The 21,814-nt window shown below is 39.6% G+C and overlaps 1 protein-coding gene across 1 annotated transcript in view; it reads left to right on the top strand.

Annotated features, from left to right (window-relative positions):
• The window catches only part of si:dkey-122a22.2 (uncharacterized), a 52,895-nt gene that overhangs the window by 25,477 nt on the left and 5,604 nt on the right, over positions 1-21,814 (top strand). Inside the window, exon 8 of the mRNA XM_062063692.1 lies at positions 18,486-18,621. Coding sequence (XP_061919676.1) covers positions 18,486-18,621 — 136 coding nt within the window. The remainder of the gene's footprint in view (positions 1-18,485; positions 18,622-21,814) is intronic.

Below are 21,814 nucleotides of genomic sequence, written 5' to 3'. Positions count from 1 at the left end.
GTCAGTTTTTAGTGCTGCCTTAGTGAGTCTTCTGACAGATATGTGAATTATGAATTATATTTGTGTAGTGCTTTTTCTTGAGTAACTCAAAGTGCTTTACTTTGAGAAACCCATGATGTACATTTAAGCTACCCAGTGTGGGTGGCACTGGGAGAAAAGTGGGTGAAGTGTTGTTCCCAAGGACACAACGGAAGTGACTAGGATGGCAGAAGCTGGATTTGAACCACAAACCCTTAAGTTTCTTGGTTGGCCGCAGTTCCATCTGAGCCACGCCGCCTGTGTTATAACTATATGCTACTTTGTAAAGCGTTAGTAGATCAGGCATTATCTGTCCATTATGTGTCCATTTCCATGCATACATATTGTAATATATCATTACATACACACATGTTGTAACTATATTTTTCAATCACACACATAGTATACAGTATTTTGAACATTAAATATATTGACTTAAATGTATTGGTTTCGTATTGCAGTCCTATAAATTATTGTCTCATGCTTTCACTAGTGTTATATTCATGGTCTTCTTTGACTACCGGTACATTATGTTCTGGAATTATTTCAGGAGAATCTGCAGAGAAGAAATGCTTTGTCCAAATAATCTAATCAAACCAAGCCATGACTCAATAATTTATGTCACCAGCGACTGTGTTCCTCATTTCTTGTGTGCAGGTTGTATATGCATGACCCAAGTCTGATAAATAAATATCCCTGCAAATAGCTTATTTATACGTGACTAGAAGTGGGGCAGCACCATTGATATGCTGTGTGTGTCCAATTATCTTCTGATTAATATGCATTAATCTACATGAATAGTACATGACGGTCCCGCCACAATCCAATTACTGTGCAGAGAGGCAATGGAGGAAGGAAATGAAGCGAATACTTATATTTTCTCTCTAAAACATTCCATCATTGCTGTCCATTTGCATGGTGGAATAAAAATAGAAACAGAAGAGGTACAAGCAGTAAGATGATGCAAAAAATGCACTACAGATTTTAGCATCACTATATTGTTGTTCAATTGGCATCAACCATCTTTTTTTCTCCATAGCTCAATGGGGGTCTTTATTTTGGTGTATATTTATCGTACAGATAAGTATATCAGTTGTTTGTCATTATGTAAAAGGACTGAGGTGGTCAACAACTTGAGCCCAGCAGGAACAGCAAACTTTAACATCGTTGATAACAACTAGGGATGATGTTCGTTAACAAATTATCGATGTCATTATCAAATCCTCTTATCGAACCGATTCCTTATCGAATCTCTTATCGAATCCAGATAGGTTGTTGTGTGTGCAACTTGTGTGTGCACTGAGTTGCAAAAGCCGTAGATATTATGTGGCTGGGCCGGCATATGTACATGTTTATGTGGAGGAAAGGCGGACGTGACTGAGGACAGCATGCGGACGTTAAAGGGTGAAGGTTTCAGGTGAGAGAGGACGCTAAAGGCACGCCCCCAGTGAGCATATAGTGCTGCTATGTGCGTTGTAAATAAACAAATTGCCGACAATCACATCACCAACATGGACGAGGTGCCGCTCACTTTCGATATCCCGGTGAATCACACTGTGGAGAAAAAGGAGACCAGCACGGTAGCGAATCGATACAACAAGGCAAGAAAAGTCGGCTTTTACTGTCGTGCTAGCTTGCTATGCTAATGGGCAGAAACTGCCACACATGGTGATTTTCAAGGGGAAGACGCTGCCGAAAGAAAAGTTTCCACCTGGAGTCATCATTAAGGCATGACGAAGGAACTCCAACCGCTGGACATGGGTGTAAACAGGACGTTCAAAGTGAAGTTGTGAGTGTCATGGGAGTGATGGATGATCGACAAACACAACTTCACAAAAACTGGGAGGCAGCGTTGGGCGAGTTACGCCACAATTTGTGAATGGATCGTGGATGCTTGAGCTAACGCGTTTGCTTCCACTGTTGTTCGAGCTTTCGCAAAAGCCGGCATCTTTTCCGAGGAGCCTCACGGCAATGAGACTGACTTTGAAAATGACGAGAGGGAATCTGGCGTGTTTTATGGAGAACTTGCCCCGCTATTCATTTCGGACACAAAAGATGAGGACTTTGATGTATTTGTGGATGAAGATTGATCAAAAAATAATGTGAGTACATTGATAAATACTTCAATAAAGTACAACCGAACTCAGCTTTGCTCCTGCTGCCTTTTTAAAACAGCGTCCATGCATGCTAGCGTATGTTTTAAGCTAGTGTATGTTTTAAGCTAGCGTATGTTTAACCATGCATGCGCCCAAAAATACGCTGCGCCTTATTTATGCGTTAAATACAGAAATAGCACCCGTAACTGACACGGCGCCTTTTATTACGGTGCGCCCTATGGTCGCGAAAATACGGTATAGTGGCTTCGATAACGGGAACCAGTTCTCAAAAAGGGATTCGAATCCATGGAATCGGTCCTTTTCTTATCGAAGCATCGGGAGAACCGGTTTTCAAACATCATCCCTAATGACGACATATAGTTGGAGAATGCAGCCTGTTGTCAATCTGGGACAACTACCCTTTTCAGGGCAGGCAATGTTTGATGCCATACAGAAAGGCGTCACCATGCTGCAGCTAAATGTGGAGGGCCTTACCAAGGCCAAAACCTCCATAATTGAGCCTTTACTACAGACACACAAAATCACCGCAATCCTCCTCCAAAAGACCCATGTAACCGACAGTTCTTTCCTAAAGATCCCTTGATACACATTGGCTTCACACACCAAGAGTGACATTCATGGGATTGCCACAATAAAATAAAAAACACAGCTAAATGGAAAGCAATTGCAACATCCCCGCCAGACTACAGCCTGGAATGGACAGCCACAGAAGTTGAAGGTGTAACTGTCAATAACGTCTACAAGCCCGCAACAACCCGGCTTCAGGTAAATTATATCCCTGCTTTTGACCCACCGTGCATTTATGGCGGTGACTTTAACTACCGCAGCACTACTTGGGGATATACCTCATCCAATCCAGACGATGTCACTCTCGAGGATTGGGCATCAGCAACTGGCGTGTAACTCCTCTGTGATCCCAAACAACCAGACAGCTTCCACTCTGGCAGGTGGAACACAACCTCAAACCTGAATGGCCCATTGCCCCACCGCATCATCCTGCATCCTTTCCACAGATCACAACACAGGCCGTCATTGATAACCCCAGACAACCCTATCGAACCAGTGTTTACCAAACCAGTGAAGAGGTGGAATTTTCGCAAGGCTAACTGGCAACAGTTCACCAATTTTGTGGACTCAGGCAGCGACGGTCTACCCAAACCAACAACTCTAAACCTGGATGGTGCCAACTCAGCCCTCTACAAACTCCTCATTAGGGCAGCCATGAGAGAGATCCCACGCGGTTTTCCTCATTGTTACATTCCCACATGGGACGAGGAGTGCGATGAACACTACAACAATTTCCTGAACCTGGTGAGCCATCAAAGCAACACATCTGGCAGACTGCCTAGACCAGAGGTCCCCAAGCTACGGCCCGCCAATGTCCAAAATCCGGCCCGCAGGAAGTCCCAAGTTACAAAAAAAACTTTTTTTTTTTTTTTTTTTTAATTATTTTTAAAAATCTGTCCTTTCTAATCCATTTTCTACCGCTTTTTACTCTGTGTCTCCTAGCCGTTTAGGCAAATCATATTGTCTAAAAATGCATTTTCCCATCGACAACGTGACATCATCAGCTGCAAGTGCGCGCTCTTTCAATCATTTAGTGCGCGAGAAATATATATATATATATATACACATATATATATATATATATATATATATATATATATATATATATATATATATAGACACACACACACTACCGTTCAAAAGTTTGGGGTCACCCAAACAATTTTGTGGAATAGCCTTCATTTCTAAGAACAAGAATAGACTGTCGAGTTTCAGATGAAAGTTCTCTTTTTCTGGCCATTTTGAGCGTTTAATTGACCCCACAAATGTGATGCTCCAGAAACGCAATCTGCTCAAAGGAAGGTCAGTTTTGTAGCTTCTGTAACAAGCTAAACTGTTTTCAGATGTGTGAACATGATTGCACAAGGGTTTTCTAATCATCAATTAGCCTTCTGAGCCAATGAGCAAACACATTGTACCATTATAACACTGGAGTGATAGTTGCTGGAAATGGGCCTCTATACACCTATGTAGATATTGCACCAAAAACCAGACATTTGCAACTAGAATAGTCATTTACCACATAAGCAATGTATAGAGTGTATTTCTTTAAAGTTAAGACTAGTTTAAAGTTATCTTCATTGAAAAGTACAGTGCTTTTCCTTCAAAAATAAGGGCATTTCAATGTGACCCCAAACTTTTGAACGGTAGTATATATATATATATATATATATATATATATATATATATATATATATATATATATATATATATATATACATATATACATATATACATATAGGTAAAAGCCAGTAAATTAGAATATTTTGAAAAACTTGATTTATTTCAGTAATTGCATTCAAAAGGTGTAACTTGTACATTATATTTATTCATTGCACACAGACTGATGCATTCAAATGTTTATTTCATTTAATTTTGATGATTTGAAGTGGCAACAAATGAAAATCCAAAATTCCGTGTGTCACAAAATTAGAATATTACTTAAGGCTAATACAAAAAAGGGATTTTTAGAAATGTTGGCCAACTGAAAAGTATGAAAATGAAAAATATGAGCATGTACAATACTCAATACTTGGTTGGAGCTCCTTTTGCCTCAATTACTGCGTGAATGCGGCGTGGCATGGAGTCGATGAGTTTCTGGCACTGCTCAGGTGTTATGAGAGCCCAGGTTGCTCTGATAGTGGCCTTCAACTCTTCTGCGTTTTTGGGTCTGGCATTCTGCATCTTCCTTTTCACAATACCCCACAGATTTTCTATGGGGCTAAGGTCAGGGGAGTTGGCGGGCCAATTTAGAACAGAAATACCATGGTCCGTAAACCAGGCACGGGTAGATTTTGCGCTGTGTGCAGGCGCCAAGTCCTGTTGGAACTTGAAATCTCCATCTCCATAGAGCAGGTCAGCAGCAGGAAGCATGAAGTGCTCTAAAACTTGCTGGTAGACGGCTGCGTTGACCCTGGAAAAAAGAGCTGGACTGCTGCTGAGTGGTCCAAAGTCATGTTTTCTGACGAAAGCAAATTTTGCATTTCCTTTGGAAATCGAGGTCCCAGAGTCTGGAGGAAGACAGGAGAGGCACAGGATCCACGTTGCCTGAAGTCTAGTGTAAAGTTTCCACCATCAGTGATGGTTTGGGGTGCCATGTCATCTGCTGGTGTCGGTCTACTCTGTTTCCTGAGATCCAGGGTCAACGCAGCCGTCTACCAGCAAGTTTTAGAGCACTTCATGCTCTAAGTAAATGCTCCAAACATACTCAATGCCCAGTGACAGCCACAGCTGCACAGCTAATTTGCAAATGGCTGCTTCAAGGATACCAACAAAGATCACACCAGATTCATCAAGCAAGAAACAACCAGCCTACAGCAAACACCAGGAGTAGATGGCCATATATCACTACCATTCTCACCTAAAGAACTCACTAACGTCATCACCCAACTAAAGAGTGGACCTGAGCGTAGCCTGCGACAGTGTGGCACCTGGGCCTGATTCTGAAACTCCTCCGGATCATATCCCTAATCGCAACCTAGAGCGATTGCAAATCGCAGTTTCATACTGCATACTTGATGAACAGTCCATCCACCCAAGACGCCTAAGAAATTTAGTTCCCCAAGGATCAGTACTGGTCTCTATGTTATTTAATATTTACATTAATGACCTGCCATGCACAACATCTCTGCAGTACGGATATGCCGACGACTTCGCTCTTCTTCACTCTGACAGATGCTGGTCGAAAGTAGAAGCTGTGCTTTCGGCAGACATAGCAATGGTAGTAGCCTATCTCAAGACCTGGAGACTGAAGCTGAGCACGGCAAAACCACTACAGCTTTCCACCTCAACAACAAGGAAGCTCAGGGCCAGCTTACAGTCAACCTTAACGGGACACTTCTGCCCTATAACCTTACTCCAACATACCTTGGGATAAAATTAGATTGGCAACTGATCTTTAGGCAACACCTTCAATATTTAAAGTGTTATCTAGGAACAACCTTCTTTGTAGTCTGGCAGGCTCATCCTGGGGAGCCAATACGTCCATCCTTCACACTGGCGCCATGGCTCTAGTCTGCAGTGCCGGAGAATATGCCGCTGCAGTATGGTGCCAAAGTGTACGCACTAAAAAACTGGACACATGACTCAACGACACCTTGAGAATTATCACTGGCTGCCTACGACCCACCCCATCTGATTTCCTGCCAGTGTTAGCCAGCATTGCACCTGCGACTCTTCGCAGAGAAGATGACTGGGTCACAAAGACTGGTGAACAAGTCTTTGCTGGACGTGAACCATCCCCTACACAACCTTATTTTGAACTCTCAACTTGACCATTAACGCCTGCCCTCTCGCCCCCCTTTCTCCTGCCATGCAGCAACTCTTTGCGGCTCCAACATCAATATCCTTGACAGATAGAGAACTGGCTTGTAGGAGACCCCAAGACACACTCAATCTACACTATTCCCTAACACATCATTGACACAGTGTGAAAACCTGCCTCGCAGAGAATGGGAAACTCTAAATCGGCTACGAACTGTGGGGGATGCAGTAATCAGCAGCCTGCATATGTGGCCACACTGAGCAGACTGCACACCACATACTCCACGAGTGCCCCACCTTATGCCCACCTGAGGACATACTCCTTGACCTGCTTAACCCCACCCTGACACAGTGAGCTGGCTGCAACGCCTGAACCAAACTGCATAGCTGCTTCATACGCAAGAAGAGGTAAAAGGGAGCAGGCCTGCACCTGAGAAGGATTCTGGGTGGCTCAAATCAGCTCTTGGAAAACTCGAGGATTTACACATCAAAGCTGTGCTCATTAACAGAGGCTCACTCTCAAAATGAGTTATGTTACATCCTACAAAATGAACCGCCACCATGGTATTTGTGTGCTGCTTCTTACACGTGGGTGAACATACGTGTGGACTTATATGGGGGCCATCGTTCTTATTTTGGATTTTCTCAGCATGTGTCTCATTTCCTCGCGGACATAGATAATGCCTCTTGATGAGAAATAAAGCAGTGGGTCTAGCGTCAGAGATTAGTGCAAGGCCCTGTGTGTGTCTGGACAAATTGCATTCAGGACAAGAGAGTGGATAGATCATTCAGTGCTCTGGTGTGTTCTCTGTTGAATGTATTTGGTAGGCTGGATAGTTAAACATTTACTGTACAATAATTTATTTATGGCAGCGTGCCACAAATAATTTTTGCACAACTTTGTTCCACATTATTATAACACATTATTATGGGACTTTTTGTGACTACCGTATATTCCGCACTATAAAACGCACCGGATTATAAAGCGCACCTTCAATGAATGGCATATTTCAAAACTTTGTTCATATATAAGGCGCACCGGATTATAAGGCGCACCTATTCATCCATTAGATGGAGTTGCGCTAAAGGGAATGTCAACAAAACAGTCAGATAGGTCAGTCAAACTTTATTAATAGATTACAAACGAGCGTTCTGACAACTCTGTTCACTCCCAAAATGAATAAAGAGCTGTTTTATTATTTTCCCCGAGGTAAAGTCAGTGACGTGGTGTTTTGTTTATCTTTTAACAACAGCAAGGTATAACAGTAGTGCAACATTTATATCACATAGTGGAGGGGAACTTTTCCCTGATTCAATAAACACGTAAAAAACAGTGATACTGTTACGGTAAATCAAACGTTAGTGCAATCACAATATAGTAACACTCGAAATAGTGCAGAGCAATAACAATATATCAATAACTCAACGTTGCTCAAACGTTAATGTAACACAACACACAAAATAAAGATGTAAAGCTCACTTTATGAAGTCATTCCTCATCCACGAATCCCTCAAATTCTTCTTCTTCAGTGTCCAAATTAAACAGTTGGGCGGATACGGCATCCAACATGCCCAGCTCCGTCTCGTCGAAGTCGTCATTAATCGAGTCAGTGTCGCTGCTGCTCTATTCCTGTGTTCTACTGCGTGACTGATCATCTTAAGTTTAAACTCTGCGTCGTAAGTGTGTCTCTTAATAGGAGCCATTTTGGGGTCTTTACATAAACAAACAAATGGAAATCAAAACGGCACGCCTCGCGCAGTCATATATCCCAGCATGCACCGCGCGCGTCTTCTTCTTCTTCTTCTTCTACGGGGCGGCTGCTTATCGTAGAAGAACTTCTTCTTCTACGATAAGAAGTCTTCCCCCGTAGAAGAAGCGCTTCTTCTTCTACGGGGGAAAAAGAAGTTGGCGGCTGCTTACCGTAGTTGCGAGACCTAAACTTTATGAAAATTAAGTTTAGATTTGTTGTGGCTCAATATTGGTCCATATATAAGGCACACCGGATTATAAGGCGCACTGTCAGCTTTTGACAAAATTGGAGGTTTTTAGGTCCACCTTATAGTGCGGAAAATACGGTAACTTGTTATTACAATTGAATTCAAATAAGAAAGTTAATTATTTTCGCTTTTAATGTTTATTACTGTTTGTCGCTCCCACAATGCTATTCCTCTCTTCTACACTGTTCATTACATTTACATGCATACGAGTCGTGGTCAGTTATGCAAAGTAGGCGATGGCGCCATCATTTTTTAAATTTTTTTTATTCATCACTTAAACCAACAAAGTACAGAGTAGCTGTATCACAGAGAGAAGATAAAGTGATAAGTCTCTTAAAGGGCTTATAATTAACAAATGATGTTTTTCAGCTGCTAATCATTAAGAGCCATGGGTATTACATCTGTATGCTAGTGTTCAGTGTAGGGCTGTCTTCGAAGAAGAATCTTCGTAGTCGAATCTGATTCGTTAAATTTTGCCCATTGTCGACAAAATGTTGAATGTATGGCTTTTTTAAAGAGAAATAAACCGATGTTGATATGTATTAGTGTAGAACGTCACATTAATTTGCTTTAGCACTTATGTGAATAGAGGTGGAAAAAAATGATCGATTCTCGGATGCATCACGATTAGAACGTGGACGATTCTGAATTGGTGGACAAAAGTCCAAATATCTATTAGTTACGTATGTTAAAGTAATACAGGCGGTTCTAGCTTGGGTTTTAAATAACCATGGGTGAACCATTAGCTAACATTCTCTTAACGTTATGTGTTATATGGTTTAGATTGGCGCGGACACACAGGAGGACAATGCTTTGTACACTTCAACAGAAGAGTAATAGGAACCGCGTTACAGCAGAGTTAAGAAGAGGAAAATAGCAAGTAGATTAATATATCAGCAGTGACAATAATATTTGTACTAAAGTGTCTAAACATTCTGTGGTTTCAAATGGCACAATATGTGTTTGCCAAGTAGGGAAGTTTATTTATTGTATCACTTAGTGGGCTACAACAGTTCTCACTTCTCACGTATCTATTCTTCCATATAAATATATCTATGCTTTGGGAAATAACATCTAAAAACCGGAAATTATGCAATTCTATAAGTCTGTGGCCAAAGTAGGAGCGTTGTAGACATATTAGTAATATTATTAATAATTAGATGTAATACATTTAAAATATGATAATATACAATATATTTACAATATACAATGTAATAATTAAACATTTATAAATAAATCGATTTATAATTGAATTGTAACCCCTGAATCGTAATAACCGATTCATGAAGTTTCCAAAAATTACCACTTCTATATGTAAATATTTCCAAGTTAATTAAAGGTACTTATAAAAAGAATACATACATTCATCCAACTGAACATAACAAAATATTTAATTTGAGACTTATATAACCTTAAAAAAAAGCTGAACCAAAGTTTGCGAGGTGTGCTTGGGCGCAGCACCAAGAGGCCATAAACCTTGACTAAACAGAGGATGTAAAAGTTGGAACAAATTTGTTTCATGTGAACCTGCATTAAGATCATTACCTTTTTCAAGAGGAGAGTTACACCTCCAGGCCGAGGCGGTGTGCCTTTGCGTGTTCAATTTCCAGCGATCAGGGCTGACTGCGGAGGCGCGATGAGCTCCGTGTCTTACAGTGCGTCCCGACGAGCCTCAATCACGTCCCCAATGTAGAAACATCCTCCCAACCCTATTAGTAAAATATTGTTGTGTGCAGACAAATATATTTCATATAATAAAGGATGTGGGAGGCCAAAACACGGCTGCAAATTTTATAGAGGCATCACATCATAAGCAGCGGATATTGATATCAGATGATTCGACTGTGAAGTTGATTGTTGAGTCAGACTCTTACCAATCAAATTGTTGAGTCTTCGACTATTTGAAGACAATCCTAGTTTGGTCTGTACAATTGGAGTAGTTAAGCTGTCTGGCTTTTCAAGACAGGCCATCATTTGACAATAGTCCAGCTGAAATAAAACAAAGGCAATTAAAGGGCATTGTAAATAGCAGTTAAAAGAAATACAGTGATAATGCTGTATTTTTGTCTTTGGAAGAATTACTTAGCACACAGGCGTGTGTGCCTCCTCTTAGCCAAGTGTGTGTGGACAAAAAAAATAAAATTACCCCATTGGGGAATATATTTGCTCTGAGAGTAGACACTATGGGGAATTGCTCCCTGAAATGAAATGGTCCTTACAAATGAATGAATGCCTATTGGACAATTCTGCTGTTTTAAAAACACCATTATTGTGAGAAGTGAAACTCATGAGACCATAATTTGAGCCACTTTTCCTCTCTGGATTTTTATTTCTACGTGTATCCTTTTATGATCATTTAACTGAGACCATTTGTTTGAGGGTAGGTTCATTTTCAGGTTTTATAACTTCTTGCAATTGCTATGCATTTGCCTCATTGTCTTTTATGGATGTATCAATACCTGACTTTTGTGAGCGTGTATGTTCCTGTGTGCCTCAGTGTTGCACACTCAAGCTTACAAATGCAGTATCCTTATTGTGTTTTGTGCCTCACAGTGACCCTTTTGTGATTGGCTTTTGACATTTAACCAACTGCTGTTCTTCAATGTCGGTATTTTGATGCTGTTTGATATGAAGAATACAATGTTTGGACATAATCCGACAAGTTTGTCAACTTCGGCCTCCAAATTAGACCCGAAACGGCAAGAATGACTCAAAAAGTCACTTGGTCTGCGCTTGGTTCCACACCCTTTTTTCTTCGCAAAGATTATGAGTAATTCGTATTATATATACATCTTAGCGTTGTCATCCCAGTGACAGCAAACATTGTACTTTAAGTGATGTTTTATTATGTTTGTTGGCTCTAATGAGGTCTGCAGTGAGTAGTAATCAGTAATGTTGTCGAAGGAAAAAGTGAACGTTGTGAGCGTTGTGACGTTTTTGAAATTATTGCACCGTTGTATGCTTAAAATCTGAAAAATATTACATTAGTCTGTCTGCAAGATGTTCGATTCTGGAGTTGTTCATTAGGCACACCTGCACACTCACCCCCGATCGATTCAGAGTGTGCTTAAATAACATGTTTTTAGCAGCATTTACATCACTGTATGTATCATGTCAATGGTATTATGCACTTGCCACGATTAGATGAAAATAATACTTTCATCTTACCTTTTTTTGCGTTTCCTCATGGCCTGAACAGAGGGGGAGGAGCTTGCGAGGTGTTATTTCTATATAAGGGCTTCCACCACGCGGTCACAATATATCCAGCCTGCAAAACCCTGTCAACTGAAGCATCCAAAACTTTGATACTCTGACATTGTTTAACGTGAGTATCCAACAATTTAACAACAATTATAAATCAGAAAAGACACAAAACTCAAGAGGCATTTTGTAGTTTCTGAAGGACTTTTTTCCCCCCCAACTGCTGTCATTGGTAAACAGTAGTACTATGTGATGACCAATACAGTTCTGCCGTTACAGCCGACCCTCGTGCTCTGCGATCGATACCTTAGTGGGACACAGGCCTACTTCAAACCCCTCCAGGGATCATTGTCTGAGATTGGTTGCAATAATGTGGCTATGGACTGATGAATGGATGGTCAACAATCAGGGATGGTGAAAGACTAGAAACTGTGAGCAGTTATTAATAGTTTTAGCACTGCCCTACAATTGAATGGCAATCAGTTTTGGGGTTTATGCAAACTCTCGCCCAAAGTCAGCTGTCTTGAACACACATACTGTATTTGTAAAGTCAAAAATTCTGACACCCCACAGGAGTACAGATGGTACACCATAGGTACCTGAACCTTGAATGTTTTTAATTATGTTGGATGTTGTAATGGCTCCCCATTGAGTCACTACTATGTATTTTCCTGACTCAACTGAATCCTAGACTCATTTTGTACCTCCACCCCATACAGAGATTAATTGATGAGTCAGTAAAGCCAATTAATTGTTATTTGCACCACAAAAAGTGTTAACAACTGCAGTTACACTTCCTAATGAAGCTGGACTGCTGCATATGGATATATTTTACCCAAGTTTAAATCTATATATTGATGCAGAACCTAGGGTTGAGTCTCCAGTTGGTTGTGGTGCAAGAAGGACACCTTGTGCTCATTTAAGGAATTACATCGACTTTAAAATGAGTGGTTAAGAATATATACAAAATGTCTAACAATATTTATATTTATATTATTTATGGTTTATGGTTTTAATTTATTTCAAACATGCATACAGTTACAACATGATAATGCATGTATTTTAGACTAACCTTAATCTTAGACACCTTTAAAAAAAAAGAAAAAAAAAAAAAAGTATGTTATGTCCTTATGTGTTTCAGTGCTTTCTGCATCATACCGTCAACTCAATAAACATTTTTAATTGCTTCGACCAATGCATACAGTAGTCTTACTAGAAATGTGCTGTTTTTTCGATTTTTTTCGGCCAATATTTGATACATTACATAATGCTCCTACAGAATGTAAGGAGCTCACTCCTTATTAAGCGTAGGTATTGAGTCCATGTGTTTTAAGTGTCCTGGAGTGAGACACTGATTCGCTTCTCCTTCCAGAACACTTTGCAATAATCACTTTAATATTCCTTATGCATAATAGTTAGTTGATCCCCATGTAATAGGCAATGTTTAAATGTTCTTTTCTCATTGTAATAGTTGGCAGAAGCTCGTGTAATAGTTCGTGTTTTGTGTGCGAACAGGCTCTCAGGTAACAGAGGCCCTGCATATGAAATAAGATGGTAATGAGGAGGAGGAGGAGGAGGAAGGGAAGCTTATCGCTACAGGGCCAAATTCCGACAGTGAATTGCGCAGTTGTAACAAAAGTAACAGAGCGCCCATTCAGCCTGCACTAATCCAGATGGGAAAGTCAAACAGCAGAAAGTCCGTGGCACAAACTCATTTCATCACTTTATTAATTTAGATATTGCCTCCTTGCTCCTGTTGGGAGGGTAGGGTGTTGGGGGGCGAGGGGGGAGCCAATCTGAAATGACCAACAACTGCAAGGCGTTTTGCTCTACATGGCTCCCCCACTTCGTCTTCTCACGTTATCTGTTTAATTCATCCCGCCAATCTTGGCTGTCTTTACCCACTAAATTTCCCTTTGACACGCATGCCTTGCTTCGCATAATCCTCACTCCGGGGCAGAATTAAAAATGGGGGGAGGGAGCAAGAAATTGGACAGGTGGCTGGAGAATCATTGAAATAAGGTTCAATGCCAGACCCAAAAATGATTGGACCCGATTTGAACTTGGTGGCTGATAGGTTTTCTTCCTTGTTATTTTTGGAATCAAGGGGTGAGAAAAGGGTTATAGGTGGAAAACGCTCAAACACTTTTACACTCCATTTAGAGGCAGGTCTAAATTGTACTGCCAGAATGACTACAGGGTAAAAACTGTGGCAAGAAAGATGGGAATGTCTCCAGAAATCTGATTGAAAAACTTTCTCCACAGTAAAAGACTCAAAATTACAATTGCTGACATGTTTGATGTGCTGTTTGTATTCTTGGAATATTAGGAAATTTTGCTGTACCATGAGTTGCCATGACTAATGATCTATACCTGATTTTTTTGTGTGTATGATGGTGTGTGTGTGTGTGTGTATACGGTACTACTTATTTGCAACAAGAACCTTGATATTGTAAATCCGTAATCAATCTCTCTCAATGATACATCTCTGACTATAAGCTTTATCAAAAAGTTGTGCTGTCAAATAATTGTTTTAATTCAGATTAAGATTAAATCCAAATTCAAAACTGGTTTGCATAATTTAAACCATTTAAAAAAACACCCCAATAGTTGGATACCGATGCAATTTTACCGTCTGAATTTCATACAGGAATATTTTTTTAAATGCTTTACTTTATTTGCTCAAAACTTGGTTACGTTTTTATCTCAACTCCAGTCATGTGTTATTTGGAGTGAAATTTGCCAGCAAGCACACCAGTCAGAATCTCCTCACTCATCCTTGCACTGACACGTGCTTTGACCTGATCATTGACCGTGCAGCAACCATTGCGTGATTAATCTGCGTACAAACATGATTAATGCGATGATTTGTAGTGATTAATCACTTGAGTTAACTTATTTTTGACAGTCCTATCAAAAAGACAAGTCTTGGTTTACTCTTGAATAGAGAGATGGTGTCTGCTGCCCAAACTCAATCAGGGAGATGGTTCCACCAGAGAGGAGCATATTTAAAGGAAATCTGAGATAGTGTGAGGTGGTCTCTGATTTTCACAATGAAATGAGCCACTGCAGCAGGTTCAGTGCTGCTCTTGCCCCAAAATATTTTTCTACCAAAACAATAACTTTGTTATGACTAGAAGTAGAAGTGCTAACCAAAGGTTTTAATAGAAAAAAAAATCTAAAATGTATTTAAAAAATAAATAAATAAATTACGACTTTTTAAAGTATTATTTTTTAATCTGTCTTGTCCAGCCACTCAGGCAAATCATATTGTTGATGTAGATGCCCATATCTGCTGTACAGATTTACTTTAAAAAAGAGAAGTGTGGGTATACTTCTGCTGTTGCCTTATTTGTATTTCACTTTATTATATGTTTGGGTTGAATTTTATTAAACAAAACCAGTTTTATTTTAAGTTATGTAGAACTTTATCAGAGCTGTTTATTTTTTTATGGTGGCATGTAGTTAATCATAACTGGTACCCAATGTTATTAAAAAAGTATTGATTATAAATTGAGAATCCATTCTGAATCAAATCGTTACCCCCAAGAATTTAATCGAATCGTGTGGTGCCCAAAGATTCACAGCTATCAATCCAGTTTCTTGAGTATTTACGGACATTTTAAGACAGCTAGCTGACATTTAGTAGGGTTATTATTTCGTACTTTTTAAATCATCATGGAATTGGAAAAAAAACAACTTGGATCTAAAGTACGGAAAGTCTGGCCCAGATCAAGAATAAGACTGAGACCAGTGTCCCCTGCTGCCTGGTGGATGATCTACGGTGTGTTGGCAGCATTTAGGGGCAGGCTGTGCTGCTTGGCACGACACTGGCGGCAGAGAGCGCATGGCACTATTGACTAGGCTCCACCGGCTGAGACCAGCCAATTCAGAGCACCAGTGAGCTAAGACCGATTAGGTCTCCTGAGTTACAAAATTGCAGAGCTCTTCTTCTTTCATCACCCAGAAAAAGGTTTTCTCATTCCCCAGTCAAATGTTTTTTTCAACTGAGAAAGTTTTGCATTTTAGACTAAAATACACTTGTATAGCATTTTTAGAGACTTTGAAAGCTAGAATATGGAATTGCGTTACACAAATGTAGACTACCGTAATTTCCGGACTATAAGCCGCACCTGACTATAAGCCGCACCAGCTAAATTTAGGGGAAAATACAGATTGCTCCATATATAAGCCGCACCCGACTATAAGCCGCAGGGTTTTGATGTGTAATTACCGTAGTATATAGGGGTTCCTGCTACCACGGAGGGGATTGTCGGGACAGAGATGACTGTTTGGGAACGCAAAGCGTCCCATTTATTAACAATAAATCTTTCAATCATTCAATCATCTTTGACATGGTGAACAGCATTCGTGCAGAGTACAAATAATACAACGGTGCAAAGTAATACAAAGTGCTCGCCTGTACGTTATCAAAATAACCAGCCTACCGGTATATGAAAAGTCAGTCTTTAATCATTGTGTCATCGTCTTCCTCCTGCGTACTAAAACCACCGAAATCCTCTTCGTCGGTGTCGGAGAAGAACAGGCCGTAAATAAGCCGCACCGCTGTATAAGCCGCAGGGACCAGAACGAGGGGAAAAAGTAGCGGCTTATAGTCCGGAAATTACGGTACCTTGTTCATAAAAGGTGGACAAAAATGTCAGCAAAATTATTGCTAGACAAGAAACGCTAAATGTTGCATGGATGGTCAAATTTTAAAGATGCGGTTACCAATTTATCTGAAAATGCAAAACCCCTCATCCTGTTTTTTACTTTTGTTACTTGGAATGAGGAACTAACAGACATTTTCCCCAAAAAAACCTTTAATAGGGAATAATGGGCATATTTATGATCAGGATAACAAAACACACTTGGAAAATAAGAAAGTACACAAATAAACCAGTTAGGGCAGCTAGGACAGAAACTATGGAAGGCAGGCTAAGTAGGAAGGAATAATACATGGATTATGATGACTAAACTGAAGAAATTACTGGAGGCAAACAGAATCCAATGTAAGATCAATCTATACAAGGAGGTCAGGTAACTTAAGTTGTGCACGGCAGTCTGAGGAACGAACCTCCATCTTCCTGCCGCACCCATTATGCTTTAAAGGGACGTATCATGCATGCAAAACCTACTATTCCTACCTTTTGGTACCTGTTTTTGGATCTGCAAAGGTCCCGAAAATTTAAAATCAATCCATTGAGGCATTGTGAAGATATTTATAAAACAATTTTGCCTTCTTTCACGCTTCCTATTAAAGAGCCGTTGGGAATTTGCCCAATTTGTGACGTTTTTCCAATTGGTGACGCCAGCGGCTATCTCCATATATGGTAAAGTTTTGCACGAAGAGCTTTGAATGAGTCCGCTTTTTTAGTTCCTTCTTTTTCTCTATCCTCTTGTTGTGGGGCAGACTGGCTTGTACATGTACATGCACATGTGTGGTTCGCTGTTGCCATTTCTAATACATAGTAGTGTACAGTTCTAACTTATATCTATATGGAAGTGCTAAAAACTACAACATGGATGACGGTGAGAAGACTCAGTCGAAGTGGAGGCACGTGAATAAGACCGCCCACGAAACGGCGCAACCTGAAAAGACGGTCAGAAAGCGGCGTGAAGATGGTCTAAAACATAATCTACGCATAATTATGACCAAAGAACAATCATTACATATTATGTTGACCACAAGGAAGGAAGTGTTTTAAATGTAGATAGAAAATCATAATATTACCCTTTTTAAGGCATCACTAAATGCCTCGTAGTTCAACCTAACCACCAAAAGTAATTCCATCTGGGGAGAAAACAAACAGGGAAACGCATCCGTGAAACAATAAACATTAACCCTAAACTGTCAAAGAGCGCAAGACAGATTGTCACTTTAGTTTACGAACCTCGAAATTCTGAACATTGACATTACAACACCAGCAATTTGTTATAGAAACTTTATTTTGCTCAATTAACACACAACTTTTGCATAAAGTATTAACATTGAAAATGATAGTCTAACATTGCCAAAATTGTGATCAATTATCTATTTCTGCTTGAACTGTGTGGAATGTATGCACTTTAAGTATTGTACAATCTGGCATTTTTTTCTCCATGTTCTGTATTGCTGCTGGTTTTGTTGGGATAATTTTTTTTTTCTTTTTTTTTCATATAGCTACATTTATTACTAATTGCATTTGTTTTATTGAAGTATTGAAATTAGTGTTATGTTAAAAAATCCATTAAAAAAATCCATAGTTCTTTGACAAAAATGGAAGGTTTTCCTTGTTTTTTAAGTAGCGATTCCGGCACGATTAACAATTACTGGTATAATGATAGGCCGGGATAAAATTCCCGGCGGTTAGTGTTACATTTCAAATTTTAATCATTGTAAAACCGTGATTGATTACTACTCTTTGAAAAAATCTGAGTTATACAGTTCATTTCCTAAAGAAGCAGCTTACACGTCGCTTAAATGCTAACATGAGTACAAGACACATTAACGTTTTCACAATAAAACGTAGTTAAAATATTTCAATGTCTGTCTAAATACCTTTTGAGCAAATTCAACAAAACAGTCATAATTTTCATCACAATTACCATGATATGAAACTTTTGTATCGTTACATTCCTAACTGGCACCAATTTAAAAGTAACCATTTGGCACCCGTGTTGGATAAAATGTCAACGATACCAACCTTTGTACCATACTGAAGACATTTAAATACACCCCTATGGTGTTTTAAGGAACCACCCACTCAATTCTACTGTTTGAATAATACAATTTTGATATCTTTTGTAGGACTCATGTAAATATTTAAATATTTTTGTCAGGTATGGTAAGCTTCTGCCATCCCTTCAAGCCAAGCAGTTTTCTGCTGCTTCCGGGCTGAGCCGCCTGCTGATTATCCTTGGCGCCATTGAACCAACTATCAAAGAAAATGTCTCAGAGGAGATCATCCAGCGGCAGGTCAGGCTAATGCACACACTTGAACACACTCTTCGACACAAACCACATAAGAGCGGTCCCCACGGGACATGATATTGATTCTTCAAACTCCAGAAGAAAAGACTCTAAATAGATTGAGAGGTGTTTGGGGAATGAATATGAAATCAAACACCATAGATTTAGGATTCCTCTGCTTATAACATGTCCTTTTAAACATCTAAGAATATGATTTTCAGGCATTTCCAGTCTGTTCATTGTTCTCAGTCTGCCATAGGGTGGTGCTGTTGCAAGAATAATCATGGCTCCTCTTCAGCACTGGATGATTCAGAGCCTTTTGTTTCCATGCTCTCGGAAAATGTGCATTTGGAACGATAGCAACACCAGATGTCATTTTTAAAGAAATTAAAATTGAACGTGTTCCCGGAGACAGCATTGGCCTCAAATGCAGTGTCCTCTGAGGTATTCTTATGTTTTATAGTCAGCTTATGACAGGTTGTACAGTTTGTAAGGCAGTGGTAGTTAATATTAAAGACATAGATTACGTAAGGTCCTAAATCCATAATAGTGTTTGTAATAATAAATATTGTTTAAAAAATACCTTTTTTGGCATTGAAAAGTAAACACTAACCTTTTGTAAAAGCAACATTTTGATATACCCTATTTATTAAATCTTGATTGGTCTGTGGAGATATTTATTGTATCCTAAATCAACTATTTACATTGTTGCTTAGTACAGTTACATTTCTAACAGTCTAACATCCGTTCTGTGTTTTTTTCTTTTACGTTGGCGATGGTCTGTTTAGTCTTCTTGTTCACTGCTGCCAGCCATCCTCCCACGATTTGATGGCAGTTGCGATGAGGGACACATTTCAGTGTTTTTCAAGCCATACAGTTGTTGCCAAGGAGATAAGGACATTATTGTGCTTAAATTTTCCAAGGACGGGGAAAAGGTTTTGTCGACAAGCTAGTGAAGGTTATGAGCTCGCCAAACTTGGTAAAGCATGCGGTTCATTCCTGAAGGGCAAGGTCCATAAGTGCCGCTTTTTTATCATCGCCAGATCTAATTGCATACATTACGTCAATTTATAAGTCTCAGTAATGTTCTGGTAGCCTACTAACTTAGCCTGTGCTAAACAGTATTATATTAAATTATAATTTCAGGTATCACAGTTTTATTTTTAGCACTGGAGTTTTGCTTCAGATAGTCTATTCAGAGGAAGTTATATAGGCCACATGGGCAGAATTCTCTAGGATGAAGAGAAAAAACAGATTGATATTAATGCTCTTCCTTCACAATATGGCCGAACAGTGGATAAAACAAACCAATAAGAGACAATGAGAGATTACCATCACAAGTCTCAGTCAATGTAAGGTCCATGCAGCGACACCTTTGAATTAGAATTAGGGAGATTGTGACGTTGCAAAATCCTGGAGGCAGTGGCATGTGCCTAATGTACAAGCTGCATTGATGTTGCGGCACCTCTGACAGAAAAATAACAGAAAAAAATTAGTTTTTCTGTGTCTTGTGGTTTGATTTAACCGTTGGTGGTTAAAACAAAGAGTTTCCCCCGAAGGATTAGACATTTTCTGTGATTTAACAGGTTTAAAGTGGCAAATGTGTAAATGTGTGTGTTTAGGTTAAAGGAGAACTGCACTTTTTTGGGAATTTTGCCTATCATTTAAAATCATTATGCGAGACAAGAAGACGGATGTATTTTTTTGTAATGCATTCTAACTCGTAAATGAACTTAAATGAAAGTCCGCTTACAGTGGAGTTAATCCTCTATTCTGACCATAGAGCCCTCAAAATAACTGTCAAATAGTACCAACAATACTCAAATTTACATTTTGTGACTTGAATATTAGCCAAGTATTAGTGATATTGTTATTATAAGCGCTAACGCAGACAAACTTATTTAGCGGCACATTGTCACAGAGAGCTAACAAACTTATTGCTGCTATGTTTACATAATTGGCTGTTGAGCTGCTTTCTCGCCTCGGAGCTCGTGAAAATGTATTCTATCATAAATAATGCCTCTCACCTGGATAGTAGAAGGACTGTCAGAGTTTGTAGGTGACGAACCCCAAGATGCAGAGAAGGCGGCAGGCATTGTGCGAGAAAACATGATTTAATTTAACACTATAGCAAAAAAACAAACAAAAGGGAACAAACAAAAGGCGCGCACAAGGCGGAGAACAAACTTGGCTATGAACTAAAATAGCACAAAGGCTAACTGTCGACAAGAAACAAAAACACTTACTGTGACACGAAGGAACTATGACATGAGCAGAGTGAACAAAAGTAGACAGCTACAACGACAAGTATTATGACAGGTAGTAGTGACAATAACCAAGCACTGGCTGGAGAGGAAGGCAGGTTCAAATAGCAGCTGGCTGATTGACACCAGGTGTGGCCAGGTGCCGATCAGCCACAGCTGAGGGGACAAAGCACTCAGGGAGATAATCAGGAAATAACCAAAATAAGAGCGCTGACAGGAAACAAAGACAGGAAAAACCAAAACATAACTGAACTGTCAGTGACAAACCTGACAAGGACGAAGACATATTCTGACAAGTTGGTCAACTTTGGCATCCAATTTAGACCCAGAAATGACGAAAAAGACATAAGTGGTTTGGTTCCACCCCCCTTTTTTCTTTGCGAGGATTACGAGTCATTCATCTAATTGGGAATTTACGAACATCCGAGCAGTCGGCATCCTAAAGAGAGCAGACATTATACAGTAAGCGATGTCCTATTATGTGTGTTGGCTCTCATAAAGTCTGCAGTGAGTAATAGTCAGTGTTGTTGTCAAAGGAATGTCAAGTGATGTGTTTTTAAATTAGTGCGCCGCTGTATGCTTAAAATGATCAAAATACATCAATATTAAATGTTATTATAAGTGTGCCCGTTACTACATTACATGTATAGTTACAGCATGTATATAGAATGATGATGGAAGTGCATTTCCCTCTAAAGAACACTGCATTTTGTCAAACTGGGTGGATTTATTAAGCTGTGGTCTTTATGCATTCACACACAGCATTAGTATTTGGGGACCAGGTTGAGGTGAAAGAAGAAAGGGACAAATATGTGACTATACTAGTGATGTAATGACTACTGGTGTTCTCCATGTTAGAATTCATGTGCCCCCTGCATCTTGACATGCACATACATCTAAGGAATGCGGAAATGTAATTGGTGAGCACAATTGTT

Source organism: Entelurus aequoreus, linkage group LG11 (genome assembly GCF_033978785.1).
Source record: "Entelurus aequoreus isolate RoL-2023_Sb linkage group LG11, RoL_Eaeq_v1.1, whole genome shotgun sequence".
In the NCBI taxonomy this organism is placed as follows: domain Eukaryota; kingdom Metazoa; phylum Chordata; class Actinopteri; order Syngnathiformes; family Syngnathidae; genus Entelurus; species Entelurus aequoreus.
Note: the sequence above shows the minus strand (reverse complement) of the source record. Positions and strands in the feature narration are given on the sequence as shown.